Source organism: Saccopteryx bilineata, chromosome 7 (genome assembly GCF_036850765.1).
Source record: "Saccopteryx bilineata isolate mSacBil1 chromosome 7, mSacBil1_pri_phased_curated, whole genome shotgun sequence".
Classification (NCBI taxonomy): domain Eukaryota; kingdom Metazoa; phylum Chordata; class Mammalia; order Chiroptera; family Emballonuridae; genus Saccopteryx; species Saccopteryx bilineata.
Window position 1 is genome coordinate 82,110,177 of NC_089496.1, and position 27,735 is coordinate 82,137,911.

At 40.4% G+C, this 27,735-nt stretch overlaps 1 protein-coding gene across 1 annotated transcript; it reads right to left on the reverse strand.

The window, feature by feature from the left end:
• Nucleotides 1-2,537: 2,537 nt before the first annotated feature.
• LOC136310622 (cytochrome P450 2C21-like) lies at nt 2,538-26,433 on the reverse strand. Its single transcript, XM_066239449.1, has 9 exons — nt 26,208-26,433; nt 21,515-21,677; nt 19,974-20,123; nt 14,430-14,590; nt 12,451-12,627; nt 11,360-11,501; nt 8,117-8,304; nt 6,623-6,764; nt 2,538-2,901 (listed from the first exon to the last, which is right to left on the reverse strand). Exons 1-9 carry the CDS (start codon nt 26,388-26,390, stop codon nt 2,720-2,722), a joined length of 1,488 nt encoding a protein of 495 aa, XP_066095546.1. The 5' UTR covers nt 26,391-26,433; the 3' UTR covers nt 2,538-2,719.
• Nucleotides 26,434-27,735: the final 1,302 nt, after the last annotated feature.

Consider the following 27,735-nt stretch of genomic DNA (forward strand, 5'->3'; position numbering starts at 1 on the left):
AAATACCAGCTTTTCGCATATGCCCTTAATGGCTCCAACACCCCTAAGGGACCTCAAAAGCCTCCATCAGGGCCCTGCTTCAAGAGTAGAAAGAAAGGTCATTGAGCTAAAGCTTGTCTGGCTTCTCAGCCCCCACCAGGGCCATGCCTTTGCTGTGGGAAAGAGGGACACTGGAAGGTAGGTTGCCTCCTCGCTCCTCCAAGAGAGGGTTCAGTCTCTTCCAGTCCTACTCCAGCCTCCTGTGACGTAACCTTGCCCAGTCTGCTGGGATTTGCCACTGAAGGCTAAAGGTGCGCAGGGCCATTGGCCCCATCTCACGCCATTGTGAATGAGCCTAGGATATTTCTACCAAGTAGCAGGTAAACTGATCTCATTTCTTAATATTTGGATTCTGCTCATCCTCAAAGATCTTTGTTGTGGGTGTTGATAGTCTTATTTTCTGCTGCTTTATTTAATATATAGTGTTTTCTTTATTCCCCTGCTTCAATGCACCATGCCTATTTTAGGCTGGACCTACTCCTGATTTAGAGCTCTCTCTCTTCTTTTTGCCAACTTCTGTTACGAGTTTACCTCTGCCACCCAGCATAGTGTATCCCAAGGTTCTCTTCACCACCCCATGGCTGCAAAGCTCCAGGGAAAGGTCCCCTGGATTCATCTGTCCAGTTTAAAGAAAACGGAAGCTCCATCTCCATACATACTGCAGATGGCTCTTCCAGTATTCCTGAATCAATGCCAGCTAGAAGCAGTGGTCATTGTGACTTGGCCTTTAGCTGCAAAGTGGAAATGTGACCACAACTCCAGTGCCTTGTTGACTCTTCCTGAATGTGTGTGACTCCTGCTCTTTGGGACAGGTCTCAGACTGAAGTGGGGTTGGGTTTAAAAACATTCAAAACTGCAAAGATTTTATTTTAGATCCTGCTGTTTTAGTTAAGACTTTGCTTGATAATTTAAAAGGCTTTAATCACTTCATTGTATTAAGATATCTTGTTTTGGTATCTCTTAGCATTGGCTATTTTAATTTTGTTGTTTATTTTATATTTTTCCAGTCTGCCTCCAAATTGGAATGTGGGAAATTAGATGAGCATGAATCCCAGCACACAAATTGAAGTTTAAAAAATATAAAAGTAGCCCTGGCCGGTTGGCTCAGCGGTAGAGCGTCGGCCTAGCGTGCGGAGGACCCGGGTTCGATTTCCGGCCAGGGCATACAGGAGAAGCGCCCATTTGCTTCTCCACCCCTCCGCCGCGCTTTCCTCTCTGTCTCTCTCTTCCCCTCCCGCAGCCAAGGCTCCATTGGAGCAAAGATGGCCCGGGCGCTGGGGATGGCTCTGTGGCCTCTGCCCCAGGCGCTAGAGTGGCTCTGGTCGCAACATGGCGACGCCCCGGAGGGGCAGAGCATCGCCCCCTGGTGGGCAGAGCATCGCCCCTGGTGGGCGTACCGGGTGGATCCCGGTCGGGCGCATGCGGGAGTCTGTCTGACTGTCTCTCCCTGTTTCCAGCTTCAGAAAAATGAAAAAAAAAAAAAAAAAAAAAAAAAAAAAAGAAAAAAAAAATATAAAAGTGGGATCTATTGGGGATTGAAAAATAAACAGGATTTTTCAGTCTGGATTTTGAGGACAGAGATACTGGGAGCCGACTGTAAGCTGACACTCTGCACAACCCCACACCTCACCTGCCTGATTAAGTTACAAAGGGCTGTGCTTCAGTACTTGTCCTGCCTGCCCATGTTACCCAGAAAAACTGGAAGCTAGTTACTTCTTTGTTTAAAGTTAAGATGGTGAGGGTTTTTCTGCACCTGGTGGTTTTCTTGGGTTGCCTTGGAAACATCATTGAATTGCTAATGACCCAGAGATTAAAAAAGGATGTCTTTCTGAGGGCGGCCATATTTTTGCAGCTCAGCCAGGACAGGACTGACTGTTGGCAAGGAGCTGTGGCATCCTCCCGAACCCATCCTGTATATGTCTTTAAGTTTCTGTCTATTTTTCATTCAATTTTCTACCATTTCCCACACAAGACCCTCGAATAGACTTGTCACATGAGTCACAGCAAGGGAGGAAGGGGAGAGAAGCAGATGGTTGCTTATCCTGTGTGTTATGACAAAGAATCTAACTGGGAATGTCCATATGCCGGGTGATGTTCTATCCACTGAGCCCACTGGCCAGGGCTGCCTTTTGATGATTTTATTTTTTATTAAAAAAATTTTTTTTATTTATTCATTTTAGAGAGGAGAGGGAGAGACAGAGAGAGAGAGAGAGAGAGAGAGAGAGAGAGAGAGAGGAGAGACAGAGAGAGAGAGAAGGGGGGGAGGAGCTGGAAGCATCAACTCCCATATGTGCCTTGACCAGGCAAGCCAGGGTTTCAAACCGGCGACCTCAGCATTTCCAGGTCGACGCTTTATCCTACTGCACCACCACAGGTCTTGATGATTTTAAATGGTATCATTTGATAAATAGATAGGAGCTTAAATTGATTTAACTAAAGACTTATTTGACAATCTCTTATAATTAGTGCTGTCTGCATAGTTTAAGGTCATAAAGACCTTCTCTTATGTCTCACACGAGAGGCTTTATAGTTTTATTTTGTACAGGATGGGGGAATTGGAATGTCAACTCTCCTGTTCAGAAAGAGGTGGGTAATGGCTCACACACTGAACAGAAAGTGTCTGGCTCACTCAGATGAGGCCGGAGGGTCTTGTTCTGCAACCTGGTAGCTTGCCCCTGCTTCACACTGGAATGAAACAGAGCTTATACTTGGGCGGTACAGAGCCTATCCCAGAGAAAGCTGGGGTGGTGTCAATGTCCTTCAGATCAACCAGAGGCTTCAGGGTAAAATGCTGTAAAATGTGGGTCAGTATTAAAAACAGCTCCATGCGGGCCAGGCCTTCTCCAACACAAACTCTTTTTCCTAAAAATGACACGGAAATTACATATTAATTTAATTCTATTTCTGAGTTAACACACAGAGAGGCTCAAAAATATGGAAATGGAAATAAGAAATAAATATATAAGCATATTAATAAAACACTAATTAACTAATGGCTTCTCTTATCTACAGCGGAACCTGGTTTCTTTCATTCCCTCAGCCCCTACTTCTGTGTGTGTGCTGCAAGAAAGATTCTATTCTGTGCTCCCATGTTGGATTTGCTTTCCTGAGGCTTGTCAGTGACATCTTTCCATGCACACACACACATGCTGACCTACCCAACTGGCATGAGGCACACACTGTACTTTTTCATGGTCAGTTCCAAGGCTCAGTAACAGCTTTGTTTCTCCTCATCTCTATTCTAAAGGATAATCTTAATCTTGTCATGTCCCCGCTTTAAAAAATTTCAAGAGCTTATCATTGCCAACTATAAAAAGAAACATCAAAAATTAGCCACAGCATTATTATCCACTAATCCCCAAACAGACTGGCAATTTCAGATGTCTCAAATTCCAGCGGTCCCTCCACATGGAATAGTCTTCCCCTCTGCTCTGCCGGCTGACACTCTACATTTTACTAGATCCTGTTCAGATGTCATTTACTCTATGCAAACTTCTCTGACATGCTCAGGGTATGTAATTCACTCCCCCATCTATTTCCCACAGCCTTCATTAATGTTCTAACACAGCACATGTCACATGAAGTTCTAATAATTCATCTGTCTCACTGACTGGAATATAAACTCTTAAGGTACGGCCTTTCATCTTGAAATGATGCCTACAGTGTCAGACAAAAGCGAGTCTGCAAACCCAGTGATATGAATAGAAACCTTGAGCAGGCTCATTTCACAGGAAGAAAGATAAGGCCTTTTACTCTCTCTTCTTCCCTCTGTTTCTCCTTTGGAGTGTGCTGAATATTCTCTGGGTCTCCTTCCTTTCAGGTCCATTCTCTGTGTGTTTGTCTTTGGCGCTTACTCTCTGCTCAAGAAGCTGATTCCTATGACTTGCATAAACTCAGAAGTTGGTTCCTTTCTGAGTTCTGAATAAATTCAGAGGATTAGATATTGAAATGGCCAGAGTATTTATTCCTCACTCACACCCTGTCGGACCACAGTTTAGACAGTGGCTCTATTCCTCTGCCTCTAAATGCATTTCCTGTTGAGGGGTCCTATCCTTCTTTGCTAAAGGTCTACTTGGATTCCAGTAATAGCCACCTTCCCTCGTCCCTTTCAGCCTAGGATGGTGATGTTTTTCTGCTGCTGGTGTCAGCCCCTGAGTGCTTTAGCACACCTCATTACATCCCTTAATCTTCCCACACCTCAAAAACTGCCTTTGCATTAAACATTTGTGTGTGTGTGTGTGTGTGTGTGTGTGTGTGACAGAGAGAGGGACAGATAGGAACAGAAAGACAGGAAGGGAGAGATGAGAAGCATCAATTCTTCATTACAGTTCCTTAGTTGTTCATTGATTGCTTTCTTATATGTGCCTTGACCATGGGCCTATAGCAGAGAGAGTGACACTTTGCTCAAGCCAGTGACCATGGGATCATGTCTATGATCCCAAGCTCAAGCCAACAACCTCACGCTCAAGCTGTGAGTCTGCACTCAAGCTGGCGACTTCAGGGTTTTGAACCTGTGTCCTCTGCCTCCCAGTCTGATGCTCTATCCACTGCACTACCATCTGGTCAGGCTCATTAAACTTTCTTTAGTTGACTTCTCTGAGTACGCCACCTATTTCTTTCCAGGACCCTCACAAATTAAAGGAAAGCCCTTAAATGATACTTCCTGCAAGAAAATTTCCCTTACCTTCTAATTACTTTGCCTTCTGCCCTGGCAACACAGAGGACTATAGTCAGGAGCTGCTGACCCTGGCCGGTAGCTCATTCTGTTAGAGCAGTGGTAGTCAACCTGGTCCCTACCGCCCACTAGTGGGCGTTCCAGCTTTCATGGTGGGCAGTAGTGGAGCAACCAAAGTATAAATAAAAAGATAGATTTAACTATAGTAAGTTGTTTTATAAAGATTTATTCTGCCAAACTTAGCAAAAATCCAACATAAAGTACTTGGTAAGTAATTATTATTATATGCTTTAACTTGCTGTAACTCTGCTTTATAAATTTTATAAAGTAAAGTTACTTTCCTACTTTATAAATCACCATTATGGTGGAAACAGAGGGCTATTAGAAAATGTTACTACTAACAGAGATACAAAAGTTGGCGGTAAGTATAAAAAGGTTGCCTACCCCTGTGTTAGAGCGTCATCTGAAGTACAAAGGTTGCAGGTTCAATCCCCAGCCAGGGCACATACGGAAAGTGATCAATAAATAAACACTAAGTGGAACAGCAAATGAATGCTTCTCTCTCTCTCTTTCTCCCCCTTTCTCTCTCTGTCTCTCTAAAACAAAACAATACAAAGATAAAGGAGTCAGAAGCTTCTGTTTGGGCTGCCACAACAGCCCCTCAAAGGCCATTTGTCTCTTTGGGGTCTCATTGCCTGTTAATGTTGGGGACCAAAACAACAATAAGGTTTTTAGAGTTATTTCTGTGGGACAAAGGTGTGAGGAACTGGCTGCTGCCCAACCCCCCATGTCGCTTGCAAAAAGCCAAGCCCTTCCCTACACCTCTATGTTAGCTGTGATGTTTGTCCTACTCCCCCCCCCCCCCCACGTTCCCTGAAGGAAAGACTGGCTTCTTTGTGCATGTTAAGTATTGGTGGGAGATCTTTGCACTTAGTGTAATTCTTGAGTTGCCTTGGAAACTGTAATCAGAAAAGTCATTGGTTTCCTAATGGCCCATTTTGCCCTATAATAAAGGAGGATGCGGTTTCTGGGGCGGCCATGTTTTTCTCTGCTAGGACGGTATTTTCTGCTAGCAGTAATTGCAAAGCCCTCCCAAACCCATCTTTTATATTCTTTAATTCTTTAAGTCTATTTTCTTAATTCCGCACCGTTCCCACTGGGGACCTGAATATACTCGTTGCGGCTGGCCCGCGGCATGTTAATTTGCCGTCCTCTCTTTCAGAGAGGGCATCTGTTTCTTTTCTTTTTTTTTTTTGAAGAGTTTTTATTTATTTATTTACAGAGACAGAGGGAGAGTCAGAGAGAGAGGGATAGCTAGGGACAGGCAGACAGGAAAGGAGAGAGATGAGAAGCATCAATCATCAGTTTTTTGTTGCGACACCTTAGTTGTTCATTGATTGCTTTCTCATATGTGCCTTGACCATGAGCCTTCAGCAGACTGAGTGTGAGTGACCCCTTGCTTAAGCCAGGGGCCTTGGGTCCAAGTTGGTGAGCTTTGCTTAAACCAGATGAACCCGTGCTCAAGCTGGCGACCTTGGGGTCTCGAACCTGTGTCCTCTGCATCCCAGTCCGATGCTCTATCTACTGCGCCACTGCCTGGTCAGGTGGATCTGTTTCTTATTCACACTTTATCCTTGGATCTGAGCACGAGTCTGCTGCATACGGTGTCCAGAGTGAAGTGTACTGAATGAACTGACTCTAGGAGGAGCTTTTGGCAATGTCAGTGATGAATTATGGGAGGGAACTCATTGAGCAGCCTCCAATCCAATGAGAAATAACCTGGACTTGGGGAGTGGTGCCTCTGTCCTCATGCAAATGACAATTTGTCCAGCCCAGGGTAGCATCCATGCAAAGCCCTGCCTCATCTCTTTGGCCTCTGATGTGCAAATAGAAAAGAAACTTGCTTACCTGCTGAAAAAGGCATGAAGTAGTCACTCCTCTTAAAGTTGCCTCTTTCATCTAAGAAGTGTCCGGGGTCAAACAGGTCTGGGTTAGGAAACTCTTTGTTATCATGCAGGATAGAAGTCAGAGATGTGAGTATGGTTGTGCCCTGACATAAAGAGAAACAAACAAACCAGATTATAAAGAATGGTATGGAGGCCCTGGCCAGTTGGTTCAATGGTAGAACATCTGCCCGGCGTGTGGATGTCCTGGGTTCGATTCCTGGTCAGGGCACACAGGGAAGTGACCATCTGCTTCTCCACCCCTCCACCTCTCACTTCTCTCTCTCTATCTCTCTGTCTTTTCCTCCCGTTCTATAGCCATGGCTTGATTAAAAATGTCCTCAAATGGGCAGAGCATCGTCCCCTAGTGGGCATGCCTAGTGGATCCTGGGTGGGTGCATGTGGGAGTCTGTCTCTGCCTTCTTTCTTCTCACTAAATGGAAAAAAAAAAGAATGTTATGGAGCTTTAAAAAAAGTCCCTTTATCTAATCTTTTTGTTTGTACATCAGGTGATTGAGGTATTAAAAGAATTTATTTATTTCATGTTACAGAGCAAATTAATGACCAAGCCTAATAGGTCTTAAACCATTTAACGCCAGTCCAAGGCACTGTTCATGGAGCCCAAGGCGTTGTCTTCAGTTCGTAGTCTGATATCAGCACTTGTTTTTCAGAAAACGAAGGACACTCTCTGGAGTGCACTGTTCTTAATAAACTGCACTGTTGTAAAAAAAGTGCTGATGTGCCTGACCTGTGGCGGCACAGTGGGTAAAGCATTGACCTGGAACACTGAGGTCGCCAGTTCGAAGCCCTGGGCTTGCCTGGTCAAGGCACATATGGGGTTGATGCTTCCTGCTCCTTCTTCTCTCTCTCTCTCTCTCTCTCTCCTCTTTCTCTAAAATTGAATAAATAAATAAATAAATAAATAATTTTTAAAAAAGTCCTGAAGTCACTGAAAATCCAAGTAATTCTTTTTGAAACTGAGTATGAGGTCTTTCTCAAAACTACCTGAGTGGCCGTATTCTTGAAAACCCTTTACTTCCCAATCAGAATGAGAAAATAGTAAGTATCCCTCCTCCTAATGCTTTCTTTCAGTTGACTTGCAGCTTTTCTTTTTTTCATGAAAAGTTTGACGAGTAAGTGACACAGACAGCTGAGGAGACAAGGGGAGGACAGGCTGCTGGCTGAGTGGGGAGCGTAGTAAACACACTGGAGAGCAGAGACGCGGACAGCAGACTGCGCTAACGGACATGCAGGGTGCACTGAAATCCTCGGGAACGTAAGCGCTATTATGTTTATAAAGTAGTGTCAGCAGACTAGAAGGAAAGGAACACAGTCAGAGGGTGAGGTGCCTGAGTTTTGAACGTGCAATACGTGTAGAAAGTGAAGCAGACTGTAATTCCACTACAGTGACAGTCGGAATCTGATTCCTAAGGAAAAGTGGAGATGAAATATCTCTCACCTTCGGAATAAAGTATCCTCTGAAGTTAATGTCCCGGGTCACCTCACGGGGCACGTTGTTGGGAAGGAGGTCACTGTATCTCTGGATCTCGTGCACCACGGCGTCCGTGTAGGGCATGCGGCTCCTGTCCTGCATGCAGGGGCTCCGGTTTCTGCCAACCACACGGTCGATCTCTTCCTGGACTTTAGCTGGCACGGCAGGAATCAGAATGCATGTGAAATGGAACACTTGTGAAATGACCGTCTTAATTTTGGTCACATTGTGGTGGGAGATGGGGAGAAAGGAAAACGATGTTTGGCTACCTCCATAAGGGAGAAAAGGAAACAGAATTTCAGTTTCTTGGGCTAATTTGATTCTCATTAGAGACTTAAATATATGTGTATGGAAAATGCAATTGTACCATGAAATTCACTTCTCAACTTTGATTCTCTATTTTGTGTATTTTTGTTTAATGGACTAGGGGGCCTGGGATCCTGAAGGATCACTACAAACCATGTAGTTTAACCTCTTTGTATATGCAATTTTTGTTTTATTAAATGCGTAACTTCCAAGGGAGTAAGAGCTTCACAATACAGTAAGTGCTTAATAAATAGAGAAATTAAATGAGATATTTAGTTGACTCAGCATAGAGGAATAAGAAGTTAACATTTATTTAGTGTGCAAAATTTAACAGGCATGCTACACTAGTATATTTCTTTATAATTTTTCAAAATAATTTTATGTGTTGGGTATAGGTTTGTTTATCTAAAAATGAGAAAACAGGCCATCCAGGTATTATGTGGTCTTTTTTATTCCCAAACCCACCATATTTGAACTTAAATAAGATTATTGAAAGTAAGTTGTGTTAGTGAATTATATTTTTCCTTTACCTATAAAGTATATCATGTTAATAACATATAGCTTAACTAGGACTATTCATTAGTTAAAAACAAATGCTTATTAACTTTCCCTTTGTGGAAAAGACTCTGTGAATGTTAGGGAGTATTATCATCTCCTTAGACAGAAGAGGGCGTCATACGGGGAAAGGTAGTCATGAGTCGGAGGTCACACAGCTATGTGCTAGTAGAGCAGAACCTGCAGCCACTGTTGTTAGAGCCTACAACCCATTTTCTCTACTACCAGGTGGCTACTGTGGACATATGGGATGTATCTACCACGTGAAGAACGTTTTTTTTTTTTTTTAATGTTTTTTGTTTTTTGAGTTTTTTTTGTATTTTTCTGAAGCGGGAAACGGGGAGAGACAGTCAGACAGACTCCCGCATGTGCCCGACCGGGATCCACCCGGCACGCCCACCAGGGGCAACGCTCTGCCTACCAGGGAGCGATGCTCTGCCCATCCTGGGCGTTGCCATGTTGCAACCAGAGCCACTCTAGTGCCTTAGGCAGAGGCCACAGAGCCATCCCCAACGCCCGGGCCATTTTTGCTCCAATGGAGCCTTGGCTGTGAGAGGGGAAGAGAGAGACAGAGAGGAAGGCGCGGCGGAGAGGTGGAGAAGCAAATGGGCGCTTCTCCTGTGTGCCCTGGCCGGGAATAGAACCCGGGTCCTCCGCATGCTGGGCCGATGCTCTACCGCTGAGCCAACCGGCCAGGGCAAGATCGTGTCTTTTAATGGAGCATCTGAAAAATATGTGGCTTAATAGTTATAAGGAACGAAAGGTTAGGAATTTTAGAGAAGTTTTAGACTTTGCCTTCTCAGTTTGAGAGATGAGTTTTGCTTAGAAGACAGTGGTTATATGCAGTGGTTAGGAGCTGCTTATAAAATCCTATGCTTAGCCAAATGTCACAGTAAAAGATAATGATGGCACGAAAGAAAAGAGAAAATAAAAATGGATATGATGTAAGAAAAAAACCCAAATAGAAAATGAAAATGGAAGAGCTGGGGAAATATGACACAAGAAGGGCTTTAAATGTGTGTAGGAAAATGTTCCATACAATTGACAGTCATAATTGACATAGGTCTTACAAGAATTAGTGAGTTTATTTGGCTAAAAGAATGTGTGTCACATGAAAGAAATACATTGCCATCATATCCCACAATGTGATGTGTGCAAGCAAAGTGATTTCAAGGCTGTGCTTGTAAATCGCACCTTTTGGAAAACATCGCAGTTATAATGGAGGACAGGGGACTTTAAACCAAGTAGGAAAATCTGATGCTGATGTTGGAGGGAGAGGCTCATGAGATTTAATTATACTAAAGCTGTCTGCATGTACCAAACAGAAAATGACATAACAATGGAGGAAATAACCTCCTAATATGAACTCAATAGAAAAGAGGAGGTAAAATGGCAAAATTGCATTTGTAAGAGAAATCATTCTTCTGAGGAAAATTTTGTTTGCCCATTAGGGTATATTTCAAAAGAATTTTTTATTTGTGTCTAACCATTTGTTTAGAAAGTAAAACACTCCAGTAGGGAAAGATTATGATTTTCTTGAATCCCTCTTTACCATTGCAAATGCATTTGAGCAGCAATATATTTTGTTTATTTGACAGAGACAGAGAGAGTCAGAGAGAGAGAGACAGATAGGGACAGACATGAAAGAAGAGAGATGAGAAGTATCAGTCCTTTGTTGCGGCATCTTAGTGTCAATTGTTGGCTTGTTTATTGATTGCTTTCTCATATGTACCTTGACATGGGGGCGCTACTGCAGAGCGAGTGACCCCTTGCTGAAACCAGTGACCTTGGGCTTCAAGCCAGTGACCTTTGGACTCAAGCCAGTAACCATGGGGTCATGTCTATGATCCCATGCTCAAGTCAGTGACCCCGCGCTCAAGCTGGTGAGCCCGCTCTCAAGCCACAACCTCAGTGTTTCGAACCTGAGTTCTCCACGTCCCAGTCCAACAGGCTACCCACTGCACCAGTGCCTGGTGAGGCTGACAAAGATATATTTATTGGGACATTGAAGGAATATCAAGTGATATCTTTTTAGATGAAGAGAAAGGCTAATCTTTCCCAGATTCTAGGATGACCCTACTTACTTCATCTGGTCTGATGCAGATCAAGGATTATCTACCATTACAGGAAGTACAATAACTTCTGCCCTTCAAATCTCTGCTGCTATTTAAATTTTTTTTCTCTTTTTGTACTATAATTTGAATTTAATTTCTCTAATGTTAGGCAGATGTATTAGTTATGAAATTTTTTTTTTTAATATTGTCTAGACAGATGAAGAATGGGAGAGTTATCAGTGCTGCCTGCCAATTTTTACCCGAATTTTATCTTGCTCATCGTCTGTGATCATACCTGTGATCTCTGGGTGTTTTAGCAGAAGCAGGAGTCCATATTTCAGGGTGGAGCTTGTTGTCTCTGTTCCCGCACCAAAAATATCCCACACAGTATAGATCAAGTTTTCCATGGTAAATACAGACTGTTGACTGTGCTTTTCCTAGTAATGATGTATTAAAATAACTGATAATTAGAAGAACCTTAGAGATACTGTGATGTATCTCAATATAACATCATTATTTGTTTAATTTGCTTATTTGACAAATTAATCCAGACATAAGAGAATGTAATAGCTGAAGGTAAAGTTAGATGAGTTTTTAGGTGTCTTTCAAACAGCTAAAATAAAATCAGTTACAAACTTTTCGTAAGTCCTTTCTGATTCCTACTTTCTCACCCATGAGAGTCAATCAGTTCTTTCAAACATAATTTTTATCAAGTCATCATGACTACTCACTGACAGTTATGTGACCTATAGTCTATTTTATCATGTCTAAATTTCTCATTCGGCCTCCAGAACCACCCACCCGCTAACAGCATCACTATTCCCAATGTCGCCAGCCATGACACCGACAGCAGTTTCTCAGTTACAATCAAGATAACTCTGAAAATTTCACACACTTGATCATCATTCCCTAGACCCTTTTTGTCATCTCTGTTCATCTAAGCCAGCATTTCCTCTAAAACTACCTCATTTGGCAAGATTTCTTAGTAGCTTTCCAAGGTAAACCTTTCTAGGTTCTTATGCATTCCTGAGTTTCCTCACATGTTATATCTTGCATTCACGGAACTTATTTTATGAAAGATATATATTGTTTATCATTAATCTTGAATGTGTGTGTACTTGTTTGTGGATGTCCTTAAATCTGTTTCAAACAAAGAACTAGTTTTAACAAGGTAAATATAAAGCCTTGTAAGTCATTTTTAGTGAGAATTTGGAACTATCTCAAGACACTCATTATGGTTTGTAGAAACAATAGGTTGTACAAGTAGTTAATACATCCTTAGGAAGATGCATTCATTTTATTATCCTAATTTCACTGTGAAAGATTAAAACTAATCCATGAGTCAAATCACCAACAAAGATGAAGTTGAAAATCAGGGTCTTTTACCTTTTCCATTTGAATCAGGAAGTAGTCAATAAAGTCTCGAGGGTTATTGAGGTCCAGGGATTCCTGGTGTTCTTTTACTTTTTCCAAAATAAATTCCTTCTGTTTAGCAACATTTTTAAATAATTCATTATGACATCCAGGGAGATAATGTAGTAAATATGGGAACATATTATAGAGCTGAAAGGTAAAGAACCATTCATTAATTCACTCAGCAAATTTTTATAGACCTATATTATGTATCAGACACTTTGTTATATGCTGAGCAGCTAAAGATGAATAAGACATGCATCCTGCACTAGGACATACTTGGAACTTGAAAGAAAAGGAACTGGCCTGACCAGTGGTGGTGTAGTGGATAGAGCATCGTCTTGGGATACAGTCGAGGTCTCAGACTTGTGTGTGGGCTCACTAGCTTGAGCACAGGTGACCAGCTTGAGCATGGGGTCATCACCATGAGTCCATGGTCACTGGCTTGAACTTAGAGGTCTTTAACTTGAAGCCCAAGGTCACTGGCTTATGCGCAAGGTTGCTAGCTTGAGCAAGCAGTCACTGGTTTGGCTGCAGCCCCCACTTTCCGGTCAAGACACATGAGAAAGCAATCCTTGAAAAACTAAAGTGCTGCAACTATGATTTTATGTTTCTCATCTCTCTCCCTTCCTGTCTCTCTCAATTCCTCTCTCTCCCTCTCCCTCTCTCTTTCTCTCTCTCTCTCTTTTTCTCTTTTATGTGTGTGGAAAAAGAAAATGGAGAACAGTAAATATCCAGAGTTATAGGACAACAGGATACACAAGTTACAAAGTAGTTTTAAAACCTTTAAATTCTTTTCCTAAGCACAGTTCTCTGAAAGTAATAAGAAGCATACCACCTCTTTCCAAATGAGGATACTGAGGTTGAGAAAGGCTACTCCACCACTCTGTGACACCAGCCTAGTGATAGAGCTAGAACCCAGTGTTCCTCCCAGTTTACCCTACACATATTTCTACAGTCACCTAAAAAGTTTGCTCTCATACCCTTGTTTTGTAATGAAGAGACTGTGCATCAGGAAGATTAAGGAATGCTCAAGTTACTTAGCTTATTTTATTCTGGCACTTACACCCTCAAGAATATGCACACTGCCTTATTCATTAGGCCATTCCCAATCCTGGAATTTGCTGACTCTTCTTTAGCTGGCTCCTACATGATCTAATACCCTTGGTAGGTAGGCACTGAAACAATTTATTTGGTTGGTAGCTTGTATTAAACTAGAAAGAGAACCGAGAAATCTAGATTCTAGGTCTAGTTCATTCTTTGTCTTGGTTGCTTTGGACAATATGCTTAATATCTGTTGATGATCCTAAAATGAGAATTTGATTATTTGTTCTCCAGGGTCCTTCCCAGGTCGAACATAACATGAGCTTATGATTCACATAGATTATTAGTTGTTAGTGATTGCATATTATAGGTTACTAACATTCTCTGACAATGCACTATAGTGAGAAATACATTTTACGCCACCACCCTCTTCATCTACAGATGTAAAAATCAGAAAAAAGTTTTCTCAGAAAAATACCTTGATATCATTTGATGCACTATGAGATATTTTTCTTTTTATTACTATGTTTAATGTTTTAAATTTAAAAATTTTTAAAGGTTTTATTTATTGATTTTAGAGGGAGGATAGAGAGAGAGAATGTTAGAAGAAGTAAGAAGCATCAACTCATAGCAGTTGCTTCCCATATGTGCCTTGACCAGACAAGCCCAGGGTTTTGAACTGGTGATCTCAGCATCCCATGTCAATACTCTATCTACTGTGCACAACAGGCTTGGCTTAAATTAAATTTTAACACACTGAATTGATTCGATAACCCACTGATTGGTTACAAATGATAGTTTGAGAATTATCGCTTCAACCATTTTGAAATAGGCTAACGAGATCGGTCGGCATGAGCAATGGAATAGTCAGAGCATTATTTCCCATTGAGAGAGAACCTTGACTTTACCTGTATCCAAGTGGTGTTCGAAAGTCTGAAATTTTCATCAAAATAATGTATCAAGGTTAGAAATTGCTCATCATTGTACTCAAAACGGTTCTGGAAAATAATGGAGCAGATCACATTGCAGGGAGCACTGCCTATAAGGAAAGAGGGGTCACAGGGAGCCTCTGAAAAGAAAGTAAGTCAAAAGTTAGAGCGCAATTTCCATTTAAATCTTAAGTTGACTGTTTACAATACTTGAGAAGAGTTGACTCAAAGATTTTTTAAGTATAGGAACTAGTAGGCATGCCACCATCACTATAAACTCAACATGCGTAAAATAAAATGTATTGTGTTTCCCCAAGTAAAAATGTCTAATCCAGTCCAATTTATTTATTAATTTCCCCCAAGTATTTACTTATTTACATTATTCTCTTAATAAGAGCCACAAGGTAATTCACAAGGAGGTCCTTTAAAAAATGCTTTTAAATTTTTGTTTATTTATTTTACAATATTATTGACTACATTTTTTTTTTAATGAGAGCAAGAGAGAGATAGGGGCAGAGATGAGAAGCATTGACTTGTAGTTGCAGCACTTTGTTCATTGATTGCTTTTCATATGTGCCTTGACCAGGGGGCTCCAGCTGAGCAGGAGCCCCTTTGCTTAAGCCAGCGACCTTGGATTTCAAATCCAGTGACCATGGTCATTCTATGATCCCATGCTCAAGCCGTCAACCTCGAGGTTTTGAACTTAGGTCCTCAGCATCCCAGGCTAAAGCTGTATCCACTGTGCTACCTCTTGGTCAGGCATTGATTATAATCCACTGGGGAACAATTTTTTTTTCATTTTCTGTTGCATGAGTTTTTAGAACTGTTTCCACATATTTCTGCATCGCTGATTCCAGTTTTTATGCAATTTTAATTTCTTTTTGTTACAGTTAATGGCATGCATTGGTTTTTAAATTGGAGTTAAAGGGCAACGAGTCTTGGATTGATCATAACCACAGTCAATTAATGCTTTACAAACATCACTTTTACATAATTGTAGTTGTTTTTATTTTTATTTTTTTAAATTTTTTTATTTAAAAATTTTTTTTTTAAACAGACTGACTTTTAAAAAATTTTTTTATTATTTTTTATTTATTTATTTATTTTAGAGAGGAGAGGGAGAGAGAGAGAGAGAGAGAGAGAGAGGAGCTGGAAGCATCAACTCCCATATGTGCCTTGACCAGGCAAGCCCAGGGTTTTGAACCAGCGACCTCAGCATTTCCAGGTCGATGCTTTATCCACTGCGCCACCACAGGTCAGGCTGTAGTTGTTTTTAAATGTAAAATTTATTATCTGATTTAAACACCTTCTTATTTTGTTTTAAGATTGAAGTATAGCTTCTTCGAGTAGGTGTAAATGTAAGAATAGCCCTGGCACCTTCTATTATATATGTGGCTGTTACACACTTCAACGTCAAAAGCACAGTATTTCATCATTTGTGACACGTGCATATATTGCCTATTTTCAAGTTCCCCCTGGCGATCAAGACAAGAATTGAGCTCCTCATATTGTGTGTCATAATTGTGAGGAAATGCTTCATGACTGGACAAAAGAAAATGCCTTTTGGTATTCCCATAGTTTGGTGTAAACCTAAGGACCACAGCAGTGACTGTTATTTCTGTCTGATCCATACAAAGGTCATCGGCAAGAAAAAACAGCATATGATCGCATATCCTAATATTCCTTCAGCAATATGACCTATCCCACATTCTGAGACACTCCTAGTTCCAGTTTTCAATGGTTTTATTTCTTCGAAGGACAAAAAAAAGTGAGATGGTGATCAAATGTATTTTGATAAGATGCATGAGGAAATGGTTGTAGAATCTGAAGGGTCTTCTTCTGATGCCAAGCAGTCATTAACCCTTCAGCAATTTAGCCAACCTGAATTGAATGACTTAGTAAGAGATTTGGGCCTATCAAAGAAAGCAGTTGAGTTATTAGCCTCCAGGCTTCAAGAAAAGAATGTACTTCACTGGTCAGCTAAAGTATTGCATTTCAGGAAGCGTGAACAAATTTTTGTGGACTTTTTTTCCCGAAGACAAACACTTTGTTTACTGTCATGATATCAGTAGTCTTCTCAGCCAGCTAGGTGTTACCACTTACAGTCCAACAGAATGGCGGCTATTTCTTGACAGCTCTAAATGGAGTCTGAAATGTGTTCTCCTACACAATGGTAATGCTTATGCAGCAGTTCCAATTGGTTATTCAACTCATCTGCGAGAAGATTATAATAATATAAAAATTGTCCTTGACTTTCTGAAGTATGAGGAGCATAACTGGATCATTTGTGTGGATCTTAAAATGGTAGATTTCCTGCTAGACCAACAGAGAGGTTTCACTAAATATCCTTGCTTTCTATGTTTGTGGGACAGCCGATCTCTGGAGAAACACTGGACACAGAGGGAGTGGCTGAAACGTGAAGCTCTGGAAGTAGGGATGCAAAATATTGTGAACGAATCTGTAGTTAACTGAGACAGGATCATTCTTTTCCCACTTCACATCAAACTTGGCTTAATGAGGCAGTATTTTCAGGCTTTGAATAGGGAAAGTGAAAGCTTTCAACATATTATTTCTGCTTTTCCTGCCTTGTCTTTTGAGAAGATAAAAGCAGGTGTATTTGATAGACCTCAAATTCGAACCCTCATACGTGATGAAGAATTTGCCAAGAAGATAAATAAGGAGGAGAAAGCAGCATGGCAGTCTTTTGTGGCAGTTACAAAGAACTTCCTTGGCAACAAAAAAGCAGAAAACTATAAACTTCTGGTTCAAAGGATGCTGTTGGCTTTCTGCAACATTGGATGGAACATGAGCATTAAGATTCACTTCCTGAACCTTGATAAGTTTCCCGAAAATCTTGGAGCTGTTAGTGATGAGCAGATTACTACTGGAGCATCAAATGAGATTGTCCTCAACAAGTACACACACACAAGTGCTACAAACGCAAATTTTTGCCTGAATAGAATTTCAATAAGTTTTGCACAAATTTTATGATTAAAATAAGTGTTTTAATATGTTCTATTTTAAAACTGTAGACAAATTCTGATGCAATCATATCTCTTAGTGTATTAGTATATTTACTGCATTATATAAATTATTATACTTTCACAAAGATGATGCCCAAGAAGTCATTCTACTTCATTATGTTAAACTAAATGTTGAAAATTTTACAATAAAATGAAAACATAAAATCTTGAATTGCAAAAAACCTGTAGCTTACAGAGAAAAACAAATGTCAGATTTGAGATCAGCACACTCGAGTTAGGTAAGAACAAGTGATTTTGTGGATGCAAGAAAGTTTTGTTCCCCAGTGTTGTATTTTCTATGCTGTACTTTACATCCCCATGACTATTCTGTAACTCCCAATTTGTGCTTCTCAGTCCTGTCACCTTTTTCACTCTGTCCCCAGCCTCCCTCTCCTCAGGCAGACATCAGTCTGTCCTCCGTATTTATGAGATGGTTTCTGTTTTGTTTGTTCATTATATTGCTCTTTAGATGCTGCATATAAGTTAAATCATATGGTACTGTCTGTCTCTGACTGGCTTATTCTACTCAGCATAACACCCTCGGTTCATCCATGCTGTCACAAAGAGTAACATTTATGGTAAAAATATCTTTAAAAGTGTAAAATTTAGCCCTCAGTGTGGACACTTCTTCAAGAATATCAGGAGACTGTGGAGACATGAAATCTTATTTTACAAAACAAAGTTTACAAACTTTGGGTGTGTTTTTCTTGTAGAAGAGAAGAATAATGAGAGAATTTGGAGTTACAGTCAGATATTTCAAAAAAATATGTTGTAGTATATGAAACAGGCTTTCTACATGTAATAACGAATATGACTCCCATTTTTTTGGTATTTGGCTCTGATAGCTTTTAAGCCTTATCTTTTCTTACTCTTCTCACATCTGGACAATCTGATATTAAAAAAAAGCTCAAGTGTTCCCTCCTTTGGCACAAGCAGAGTGTTTAAACCACACACCCTGGCTGGCACAGGGAACCCGCATCCACACCTCACCCCCTAATCACCATTTCTCAATCCAGTGTCCTCTCTCTGCTCTCTCATGCCATTTGGGATCTTCTTAAGAGCCACCTTGCCCTATATAGAAAGCATCATTAGCAGTTGTGGGATTCAGCTGGTTTTCAACAGTTCGGCAAAACTACTATCTAATACATATTTTGTTGAGTTAGGCGAACCTTTATTAAGGTGGCACTTGTAACCAAGGTTCTCTCTAAGGTGGACACCTGGGCAGTCACCCAATAAGGTGACTCACATTCCTTATGCTTTTTTAACATTCATCTGTGCAACAGCATATTCTAAGCTTCCTTATTATTGTTCATTCAGTCCATAGGTGAAAACAATTGAAAGTGAGGACACCAATCAAGAAGCGATATGGAAATATCTTAAATAACAGTTTTATTGTTTTATGCCAGGTATTATTTAATATTTTATCATTAATATTTTAAAACTCTTATGAGATAATCTAGTTTTGTGTATCTCTTTTATTTTTCTAATTTAAGTATTAAATGCATGAAATAATTAACTACTTTTCAGTATATCTTTTCTTTTTATACTGAAAATAGTCATTAAGGCAGAGAACCACTTGTTAAATTATTTGAATCCAACCACTGATCATTATGAGTAATAAAACTTTTTCATATCCTATTGGGGTGTGTGTGGTACCTTCAATCTCAACATCTAAACCAAATTTTAGGTGTGAAACCCGTCCTTCCTCTAAGTGGTAACTGTCACAACACTGGACCTCCAAAAGGCAAAATCTCAGCAGGGACCAAATAGTAGAAGTTACAAGGAAAAATTCTGCTCAACATGTGAAAGAAACTTCCAACAGTTATAGTTACCCCGAGATGAAATGGGCTGTCCCAACAGAGTGAGGTCCAACAGCTAGGGGGAATCAAGCAGAGTCTGAGTGGTCATGGGTCAGGAAACTGAGAGAAGGTCACATTCACTATGGGAAATGACCCAGTCAATAATAATTCTGCTTGAAATATAAATCAAGTGCACAAAATCATTTTCCAGATAATACGTATCAAAACCCAACATTTGTTGACTTATTAATTCCATTTTCAAAATTATATTCTAATAAATAGTCAAAGATATGCAATGATTCATATAGATTGCATTTTTTTTATACTAATAGCAACAAAGAACTAAAACAATTTACTTGTCACAGCCCCTGGAATGGGAAAGAACTTTTGTGTCCCACTGCCATACCTTGCCCATTCATAACACTATTGGCTTCTTTCCTTGCTCTTCGCTCCTTACACTGCTGTGGAAAGAGACGGATCCTGGGTGACACTGGAAGCCACATGCTGAAGATGTCAAAGCACCTATTAACCTGGTACCTGGAAAAGCTGTTGTGCCAACCACTTCACCTCTTCTTACTGGTTGTGAGCAAAATGTAAACTTCCGTTACACTTGAGCCATAGCTCTCTGTGCTCTATTGGTAATTGTAATAGCATTCAGTCTACCCAAACTGTTTTTGTTAAGTCCATAGAGAAAAACGCACCATTGGTTTTCTTTAATTCTTCCACCAGACACAGGGCTTCCTCTTGAATTCTGTCTTCAATAGTTTTCTTTCCCATTCCCATGTTCCGTAAAACCGTGAGGGAGAAACGCCGGGTTTGCTTCCATACTTCTCCATTGCTGAAAACAACTCCTATCAAAACAAAATGTAAATAAAAAAGAATAACTTTCATTTTCATTAACTCTAGCTGAGAGTCTTGATCTCAGGAAATGATAATGTCGCTTAAGCAGAAAAGTTACTTTAATGGAGCCAGTCTCAGAAGTTCCCAGTGACCCTACTCTGCCTGCTTTCTCTCTCACCCCAGCCTAGGAGCTCATTATCAAGACTTGTTTTTTCATATTACTAAACTCTTCTTCTCCATTAACTCCTCTAAATCTCACAATAACTCTGTGAGCCAGTGATTTGTCCCCATTTAACTGAGAAGAATGCTGAGGATCCTGGAGGCAAATGCTTGCTCCTTGATCACACTGCTAGTAAATCACGGTGAGTTCAAGTAATAGGTTAAAATTTCATGACCAACTTCTGTGCATCATAAGTGAATTTTAGGGGCAGTAACAAAGGGAGCCAATTCTTGAAAGAAGGAGAGACAACTTTGTGCATTGGAAGGAAGTTCATGAAAATCTATTCTGCAGGTAAGGGACACAGCCATAGTCCTTCTAATTTCAACATTTCCTCTCTATTTGGGAAACACCTTCCATGAAATGTGGTCTTAACACCAAAGAAGTTCAACATCAGACTTCCAGAGGCTCAAGACCAGACCGGTGGGGAAACAACACTTTTAGGAAACTTGTCCAAGAATATCTTCGAGAACATGTGGAGGAGGAAAGAACTCCGTTCAGGCTTTATCTCTTTCTGCTGGAAACCAGTGACCCTCCAGAAGGCTGGACAGTATAAGACTCTCTCCAAAAACAAATGGGAGATAGTTCAAGTCTTTTATTTAAAAAGCTTTTTCCACTATCAGTTTGAATCCATTCTTACTACATATTTCTCCACCATCCTCTGTTCAGAGAATATTTGTGTTTTATGCTCTCTATTCTATTGAATTCAAATATTTCTTCTCTTTTTTAGAAGAGAAGATGATTAAAGGTAAGGTTGAAAATATTCCAGGTTTATGTTGGTTCCGTGCATACTGTGCAAGCGTTCTACAGTAATCTCTTGGCAACCATGACTCAGAACAAAAAAAGCAAAATATTTGGTGAATTGAATAATTTAGTCTATTTCCTTTCCCCTTTTCTCTCTGTCTCTTTCTCATTCTTACCAGGCTATAATTTAAAATGAACATGGCTTAGTCACAAATTTATAGAACATTAGTGGTTAGCTGGTTTGCTTTCATTGAATTTCTTGTTTCATAGGGGCATTATGTCACTCATAATATTAAATATAGATTAATTATCCCTTATAGAAAATTTTGGAATGATGATATTTCCATAAGTGTCTCTAAATGCTTAAAGTTTCTCAATTCCTTAGCCTATTCAGAATCTTTGCAACTTAAATCCACACACACTTTGCAAATGGAAGCATACCTAATCCCGGTATGATTTTCTCTATCACTGGTAAACTGCCTCTTGCAGCAAACTCTTCTCCCCGATCGATCAGGGCTTCCTTCACTGCTGTGTAGCCATGCAGCACCACAGTGGGCTTTGTGCCCAGATACACAGTGAACACCGGGCCATAGACTTCTGCTAGCTAGGGATGGAACAGGAGATGCAAGAGGAGTGAGAATTTCAAAGCGAAAATATAGGTAAGTGAGAGAAATATTTTTAATCTTACTGAAGAGACATTTTAATATTTATTTCCCCATTATAAAAAATTTCAATTTCTGGACCTGGTAATTTAATAAGAAATCACGTTACTTAAATGGTAATTATCATTATATTACAGTGTGTCCGTAAAGTCATGGTGCACTTTTGACCGGTCACAGGAAAGCAACAAAAGATGATACAAATGTGAAATCTGCACCAAATAAAAGGAAAACCCTCCCAGTTTCTGTAGGATGATGTGGCAGCATGTGCGCATGCACAGATGATGACGTAACACCGTGTATACAGCAGAGCAGCCCACGGCCATGCCAGTCGAGATGTGGACGGTACAGAGGAAAGTTCAGTGTGTTCTGTGGCTTGCTAAATTCGAATCTGTTACCAAAGTGTAACATGAATATCGGCACGTTTATAACGAAGAGCCACCACATAAGAATAACATTACTTGGTGGGATAAGCAGTTGAAGGAAACCAGCAGTTTGGTGGAGAAACCCCGTTCTGGTAGGCCATCAGTCAGTGACGAGTCTGTAGAGGCTATACGGGATAGCTACCTAAGGAGCCCTAAAAAATCTGTGCGTGAGCCCTCATCGAACTGCACTGAATAGATATGAAACTGGGAGAGTTTTCCTCTGATTTGGTGCTGATTTCACATTTTTATTGTCTTTTGTTGCTTTCCTGTGACTGGTCAAAAGTGCACCATGACTTTACAGACACACTGTATTAGTAATAATTCTATCATTATTATCACGATCAATAGTTATCCTTTTTTCAGCTTCTACTATGTGACTATCAGTCATAAATTTTATTCATATTTAATTATTTTTTTTCTGCCAAACCTCTAATTGCTCCAAATTTCTCCTTCCTTCTTATACTTAACATAAGTAATATGTTTCTCCTGTTTGAAGGATGTTTTTCCATGTTGCCCCACGTGTAGACAAATAAGTGTCCCTTATTATCTATTTCCTACATCTTCTTGTTAGCACCAGAAGAATTATATATGAATAAAACCTCCACGTTTTATTAATATATAGGGACATGGCAGCCTAATGTCAGGTCTTTCCTAGATTCCCTGTGTAGCCATGTGACTAAGCCTCCATGAACTGATGTTAGCAGAAGTGATGTGTGCAAATCCTACACTGTTGCATAAATGATCCCACATGCTCTCCCTTTCTGCACATACTCATGGATTGAGATGATAATATGGGGAAGGTCTCAGTGTGACCATGGAAATGAAGACAATAGCTTAGGGACACGAGATAGTAAACAACAAGGTTGAGAAAAACTTGTTCTCTGAATAACCTTGAAGAAGAGAAGCAGACCACCATTAATCATCTCTGTATTATATGAAAGGTAGAAATAAACTCTTGTCTTCTTTAAGCCATTCCATTATTGGGGTCTTTCTCTTATGGTGTCTTATTCAGTATACCAAATAATATAAGACTTAAACTCTTTCCAACAGTTCAACGTTTGAATCCTTCTGCTACCTTACAATTCCTTCTCCAGAGTGATCCTTCACAAGGTTAATGCTAAAATTACTATCCTTTAAGCACGTCCATGGCATCACATTGTTCTTATGCTAAAGACAAAGATTCTTAAAATCCTTTTTTTTTTTTTTAAATTTATTTATTCATTTTCGAGAGGAGAGGGAGAGACAGAGAGAGAGAGAGAGAGAGAGAGAGAGAGAGAGAGAGACAGAGAGGAGAGACAGAGAGAGAGAAGAGTTGGAGGAGCAGGAAGCATCAACTCCCATATGTGCCTTGACCAGGCAAGCCCAGGGTTTCGAACCGGCGACCTCAGCATTTCCAGGTCGACGCTTTATCCACTGCGCCACCACAGGTCAGGCCAGATTCTTAAAATCCTTGTAAGGACCACGTGCTCTGGTCCTGTAGACCTCTTCAATCTCAACTCAGACCGCATTTTAACTTATTCTCTGGGCTACAACCGAACTGGTCCTTTTTCAGAGACATAACAAGTAATTTTAATTCAGATTGAAAAAGGCTGGAACAAATTTGTTATCTGGTTTTTGTCTGGTTAATGCCCAATCTTTCCTTAGTGCTTAGCTCCAAATTCACTTCCTAGGAGAACCGTTTGCTGCCGGCGGCTCCTTTTAGTCCTCTCAGCTACATGGCCTCTTCTGCTGGGTCCCCTTCTACACAGTTAACAATCAGTAATGCATTTGCATTATTATATCATAAGCACATGCTTACCCTTTAGATTGTAAATTCCATAATGCTAAGGTCTTTTTTTGTTGTTGTTGTTCAGCACTGATGATCTCTAACACACAAAAGTACTAAAATCTTACCATTTGCAACAGCATGTATGGACTAGAGGTTATTATGGTAAGTGAATAAGTCAGTGAGAGAAAGGCAGATACCATATGATTTCACTTATATGTGGGGTCTAAAGAACAAAATAAACAAAATTGAAACAGACTCATTGACACAGAGAACAGAATGTTGGTTACCAGAGAAGAGGGGAGTTCAGGGACTGGGTGAAAAAGAGAAGGGATTCAGTAAAAATTGGTAGTCACCAAATAGTCACAGGATGTAAAGTACAGCATAAGAAATATGGTCAATAATATTGTAATAACTATGCATGGTGCCAGGTGGGTACTGGAAATAGCAGGGGGAACAATTTGCAAAGTATATGATTGTCAGATTGTTATGCTGTACACCTGAAACTAATACAAAATAATACAAAAAAATCTCTAGGACCTAACATGGAGCCTAATACAAAGTAGGCATTCAATAACTTGTTGAATAGATGATACACTAATAACTTGTGCAAAATAACTATTATTCACTTTTTAAAGAAATGGAAATTGAAGCTCAGAGAGATTTTCTAAATTTCCCAGAGTTGCAAGTGAACAAATGGATAGGCTGGAGTACTGACACAATCCCTTCTAAACCAGAGCCCAGAACACAAGAAGAAAAAGTTTCCAGGGGCAGTGCTGTGATAACTACTTGTCTCAGGGCAGACAGATTTCAGAAAATCCCTTCAAGTTTTCGGAAGCTATTGCCATATAAATAGCTTAGAGCAGATACTCATTCATTGAGCAGATATAATAGAAACTGTAAAAGTTCCTGAACATTTAGTTACTTCATTAACTTCACATCAGTGTGTGCTTTTAGAAAAATTTTAGTGTTGTGACTCTGTAAATCAGTAAAGTTTTTTGTAATTGAAAGTAATCTCATTGAATTAGAGTTCAGGAAAATAGAATTAGTAAAAAGAAGACCCAGGTCACAATATGGGCAGGGAATTCCTACTTTGGGCAATTTCAACAATCACCTCATAGCTTTTATTCCCTTCTGGCCACCTTCTAACTATACACCACTTAAAATTACATCTGGATCTTGAGCAGGTGGCTCGATAGATCATCATCCTGGTGCACTGAGGCTGCGGGTTTGATTCCTGATCAGGGCACGAAGTAAAAGCAAGCAATGAGTACACAACTAAATAGAAAAACTAAGTGGAACAATAAGTTGATGCTTCTCTCCTTCTTTCCCTCTCCTTTCTTCTCTCTCTCTCTCTTTTTTTTTTTTTTTTGTTTTTCATTTTTCTTAAGCTGGAAACAGGGAGAGACAGACAGACTCCCGCATGCGCCCGACCGGGATCCGCCCGACCGGGATCCACCCGGCACGCCCACCATGGGGCGGCGCTCTGCCCACCAGGGGGCGATGCTCTGCCCATCCTGGGCGTCGCCATGTTGCGACCAGAGCCACTCTAGCGCCTGAGGCAGAGGCCACAGAGCCATCCCCAGCGCCCGGGCCATCTTTGCTCCAATGGAGCCTTGGCTGCAGGAGGGGAAGAATGAGACAGAGAGGAAAGCGCGGCAGAGGGGTGGAGAAGCAAATGGGCGCTTCTCCTGTGTGCCCTGGCCGGGAATCGAACCTGGGTCCTCCGCACGCTAGGCCGACACTCTACCGCTGAGCCAACCGGCCAGGGCTCTCTCTCTTAATCAAAGGAAAAAATTTTAAATAAATAAATAAGTAAAATCATGTCTGACAGAAAAGGACAAGGACCATATGATTTCACTATATCAGTGCTATAAAACAGAAAACAGCAAAGGAAAAAACGAAACAAAGAAACAAACAAAATCATAGACAAACAGTATGGTAGTTACCAGAAGGGAAGCAGGGATAAGAAGAAGAGGAAGAGGGTAGTGGGGTTGAAATGTATGGTGATGGAAGGAGACTAGACTTCGGGTGGTGGTCACACAATATAATCAACAGATGATATAGTATCGATCTGTATACCTGAAACCTGTAAAGTGTTATTAATCAATATTTTCTCAGTATATTTAATTAAATTAAAAAGTAAAACTATCTAGATGTCCATGAACACTTCCTTTTAAAACTACTTCTGTAAAGCATGGTGTCTGGGACCATATTTTACTTAGATATAAGGCTGTCTCATTTACTCCTTGCAAACAATTGGAAGAAAATAAATCATACTTAACCTTGTTGAAGGATCTTTTGATGTCACTGGCATTTATCTGTAGAATATTTCCAATGAGGGGGAGAGGAGTAGGGCCAGGCGGCAGCTTTCCTTGGGCATAGCTTCGGTTCCGTAGAAAAAGGAGGATCAAACAAGAAAGACAAATCGCTAGGACTATGAAGAGATCCATTAAGGTGCTTCGCATAAATGCAATTGAAACTCTATAATCCGAAGATTTGATAAATACTGAGTGCAACTGACCTCCCAATTCAGTACCAAGTCTGTGACCTTTTGGGTAAATATTGTTTTATCTTCAGTGTACTCTGACCTGCTGGTAGAGAATAGAACAAAAACAACAAAAAACTAAAGTCACAACTATAGACAATAGAACAGAATATACAGATGTTGTATTATTTTATATTATTTTACAGTATTATAATTTTTGTTATTGAGTAAGAAGAGGGAGTCAGAGACAAAGCTCCCACATGTGCCCTGACCAGGATCCACCCAGCACGCCCACTAAGGGCTGATGCTCTGCCCATCTGGGGTGTTGCTCTATTGCTCAACAACAGAGCTCTTTTTAGCACTTGAGATGGAGGCCATGGAGCTATCCTCAGTGCCTGTGGCCAACTTAGTTCAATCCAGTCTTGGCTGAAATAAGAGAAGAGAGAGAGAGAGAGAGAGGGAGAGAGAGAGAGAGAGAAAAGTGAAAGAGGAGGAGAGGAGGGAGGGATGTAAAAGCAGTGGGTGCTTCTCCTGTGTGCCCTGACCAGGAATCAAACCCAGGACATCCACATGCTGGGCCTGTGCTCTACCACTGAGCCAGCCATCCAGGGCTCAGATGTTGTATTATTTTAAAGTTGTACACCTAAAGTTTATATAAGGTTATTAACCAATGCTGTCCAATAATTTTTAATTTAAAAAAAGTTACCTTAGCATTCATAAATATCTAAGTTTTCAGTGGAAATTTCAAGTAAATATAACTTACTTCTTGCTTGATGTGTGGTGGTGCAATGACTTGAAATGCTGACATCGCCAGTTCTAAACCCTGGGCTTGCCCAGTCAAGGCTCATACAAGAAGCAACTACTATGAGTTGAATCTTCCTGCTCTCCCCACCCACCTTTATCTCTCACTCTCCTCTCACTGAAATAAATAAATAAATATAGTTTTAAAAAACAACTTACTTCTTCAGAGATGGCCATATTTTAATATTGAAATTAAAAGCTATAAAATTTTCAAAGGGGTAAAATTTATAATCTTGACAAAAAATGAAAGAGAATATCTCATGTCAAAATTCATCATATGTGCAAAAGTAAGAAGCACTCTCTTTTTGTTTCTTTCCTGAAAATCCAGGGAAAGGCCAGAATCAATGACAGAGAGAAGGAGGCAGAGTCAAAACAGAAGGGTATAGGGAACTAGTCTTGTCTTAGAGTAGAGACAGCCCACTCTCTTGACACAGCCCTTTTCTATATGTCATGAGTTCTGACATCACTTATTCTCAAAGGAAATGCCTTACCGACCTCCCTGCTCTGTTAATAAAGGGGAGGAC

What these genes read in the sequence shown, in the direction of transcription:
- LOC136310622 (XM_066239449.1), bottom strand. Translation starts at nt 26,390, where the DNA reads ATGCGAAGCACCTTAATGGATCTCTTCATAGTCCTAGCGATTTGTCTT. An exon ending in TCCTGATTCAAATGGAAAAG is followed by an intron (nt 11,502 to 12,450) that starts GTAAAAGACCCT and finishes CATCATTACTAG; the next exon opens with GAAAAGCACAGTCAACAGTC. An exon ending in AAAACACCCAGAGATCACAG is followed by an intron (nt 8,305 to 11,359) that starts GTATGATCACAG and finishes CTGCCGTGCCAG; the next exon opens with CTAAAGTCCAGGAAGAGATC.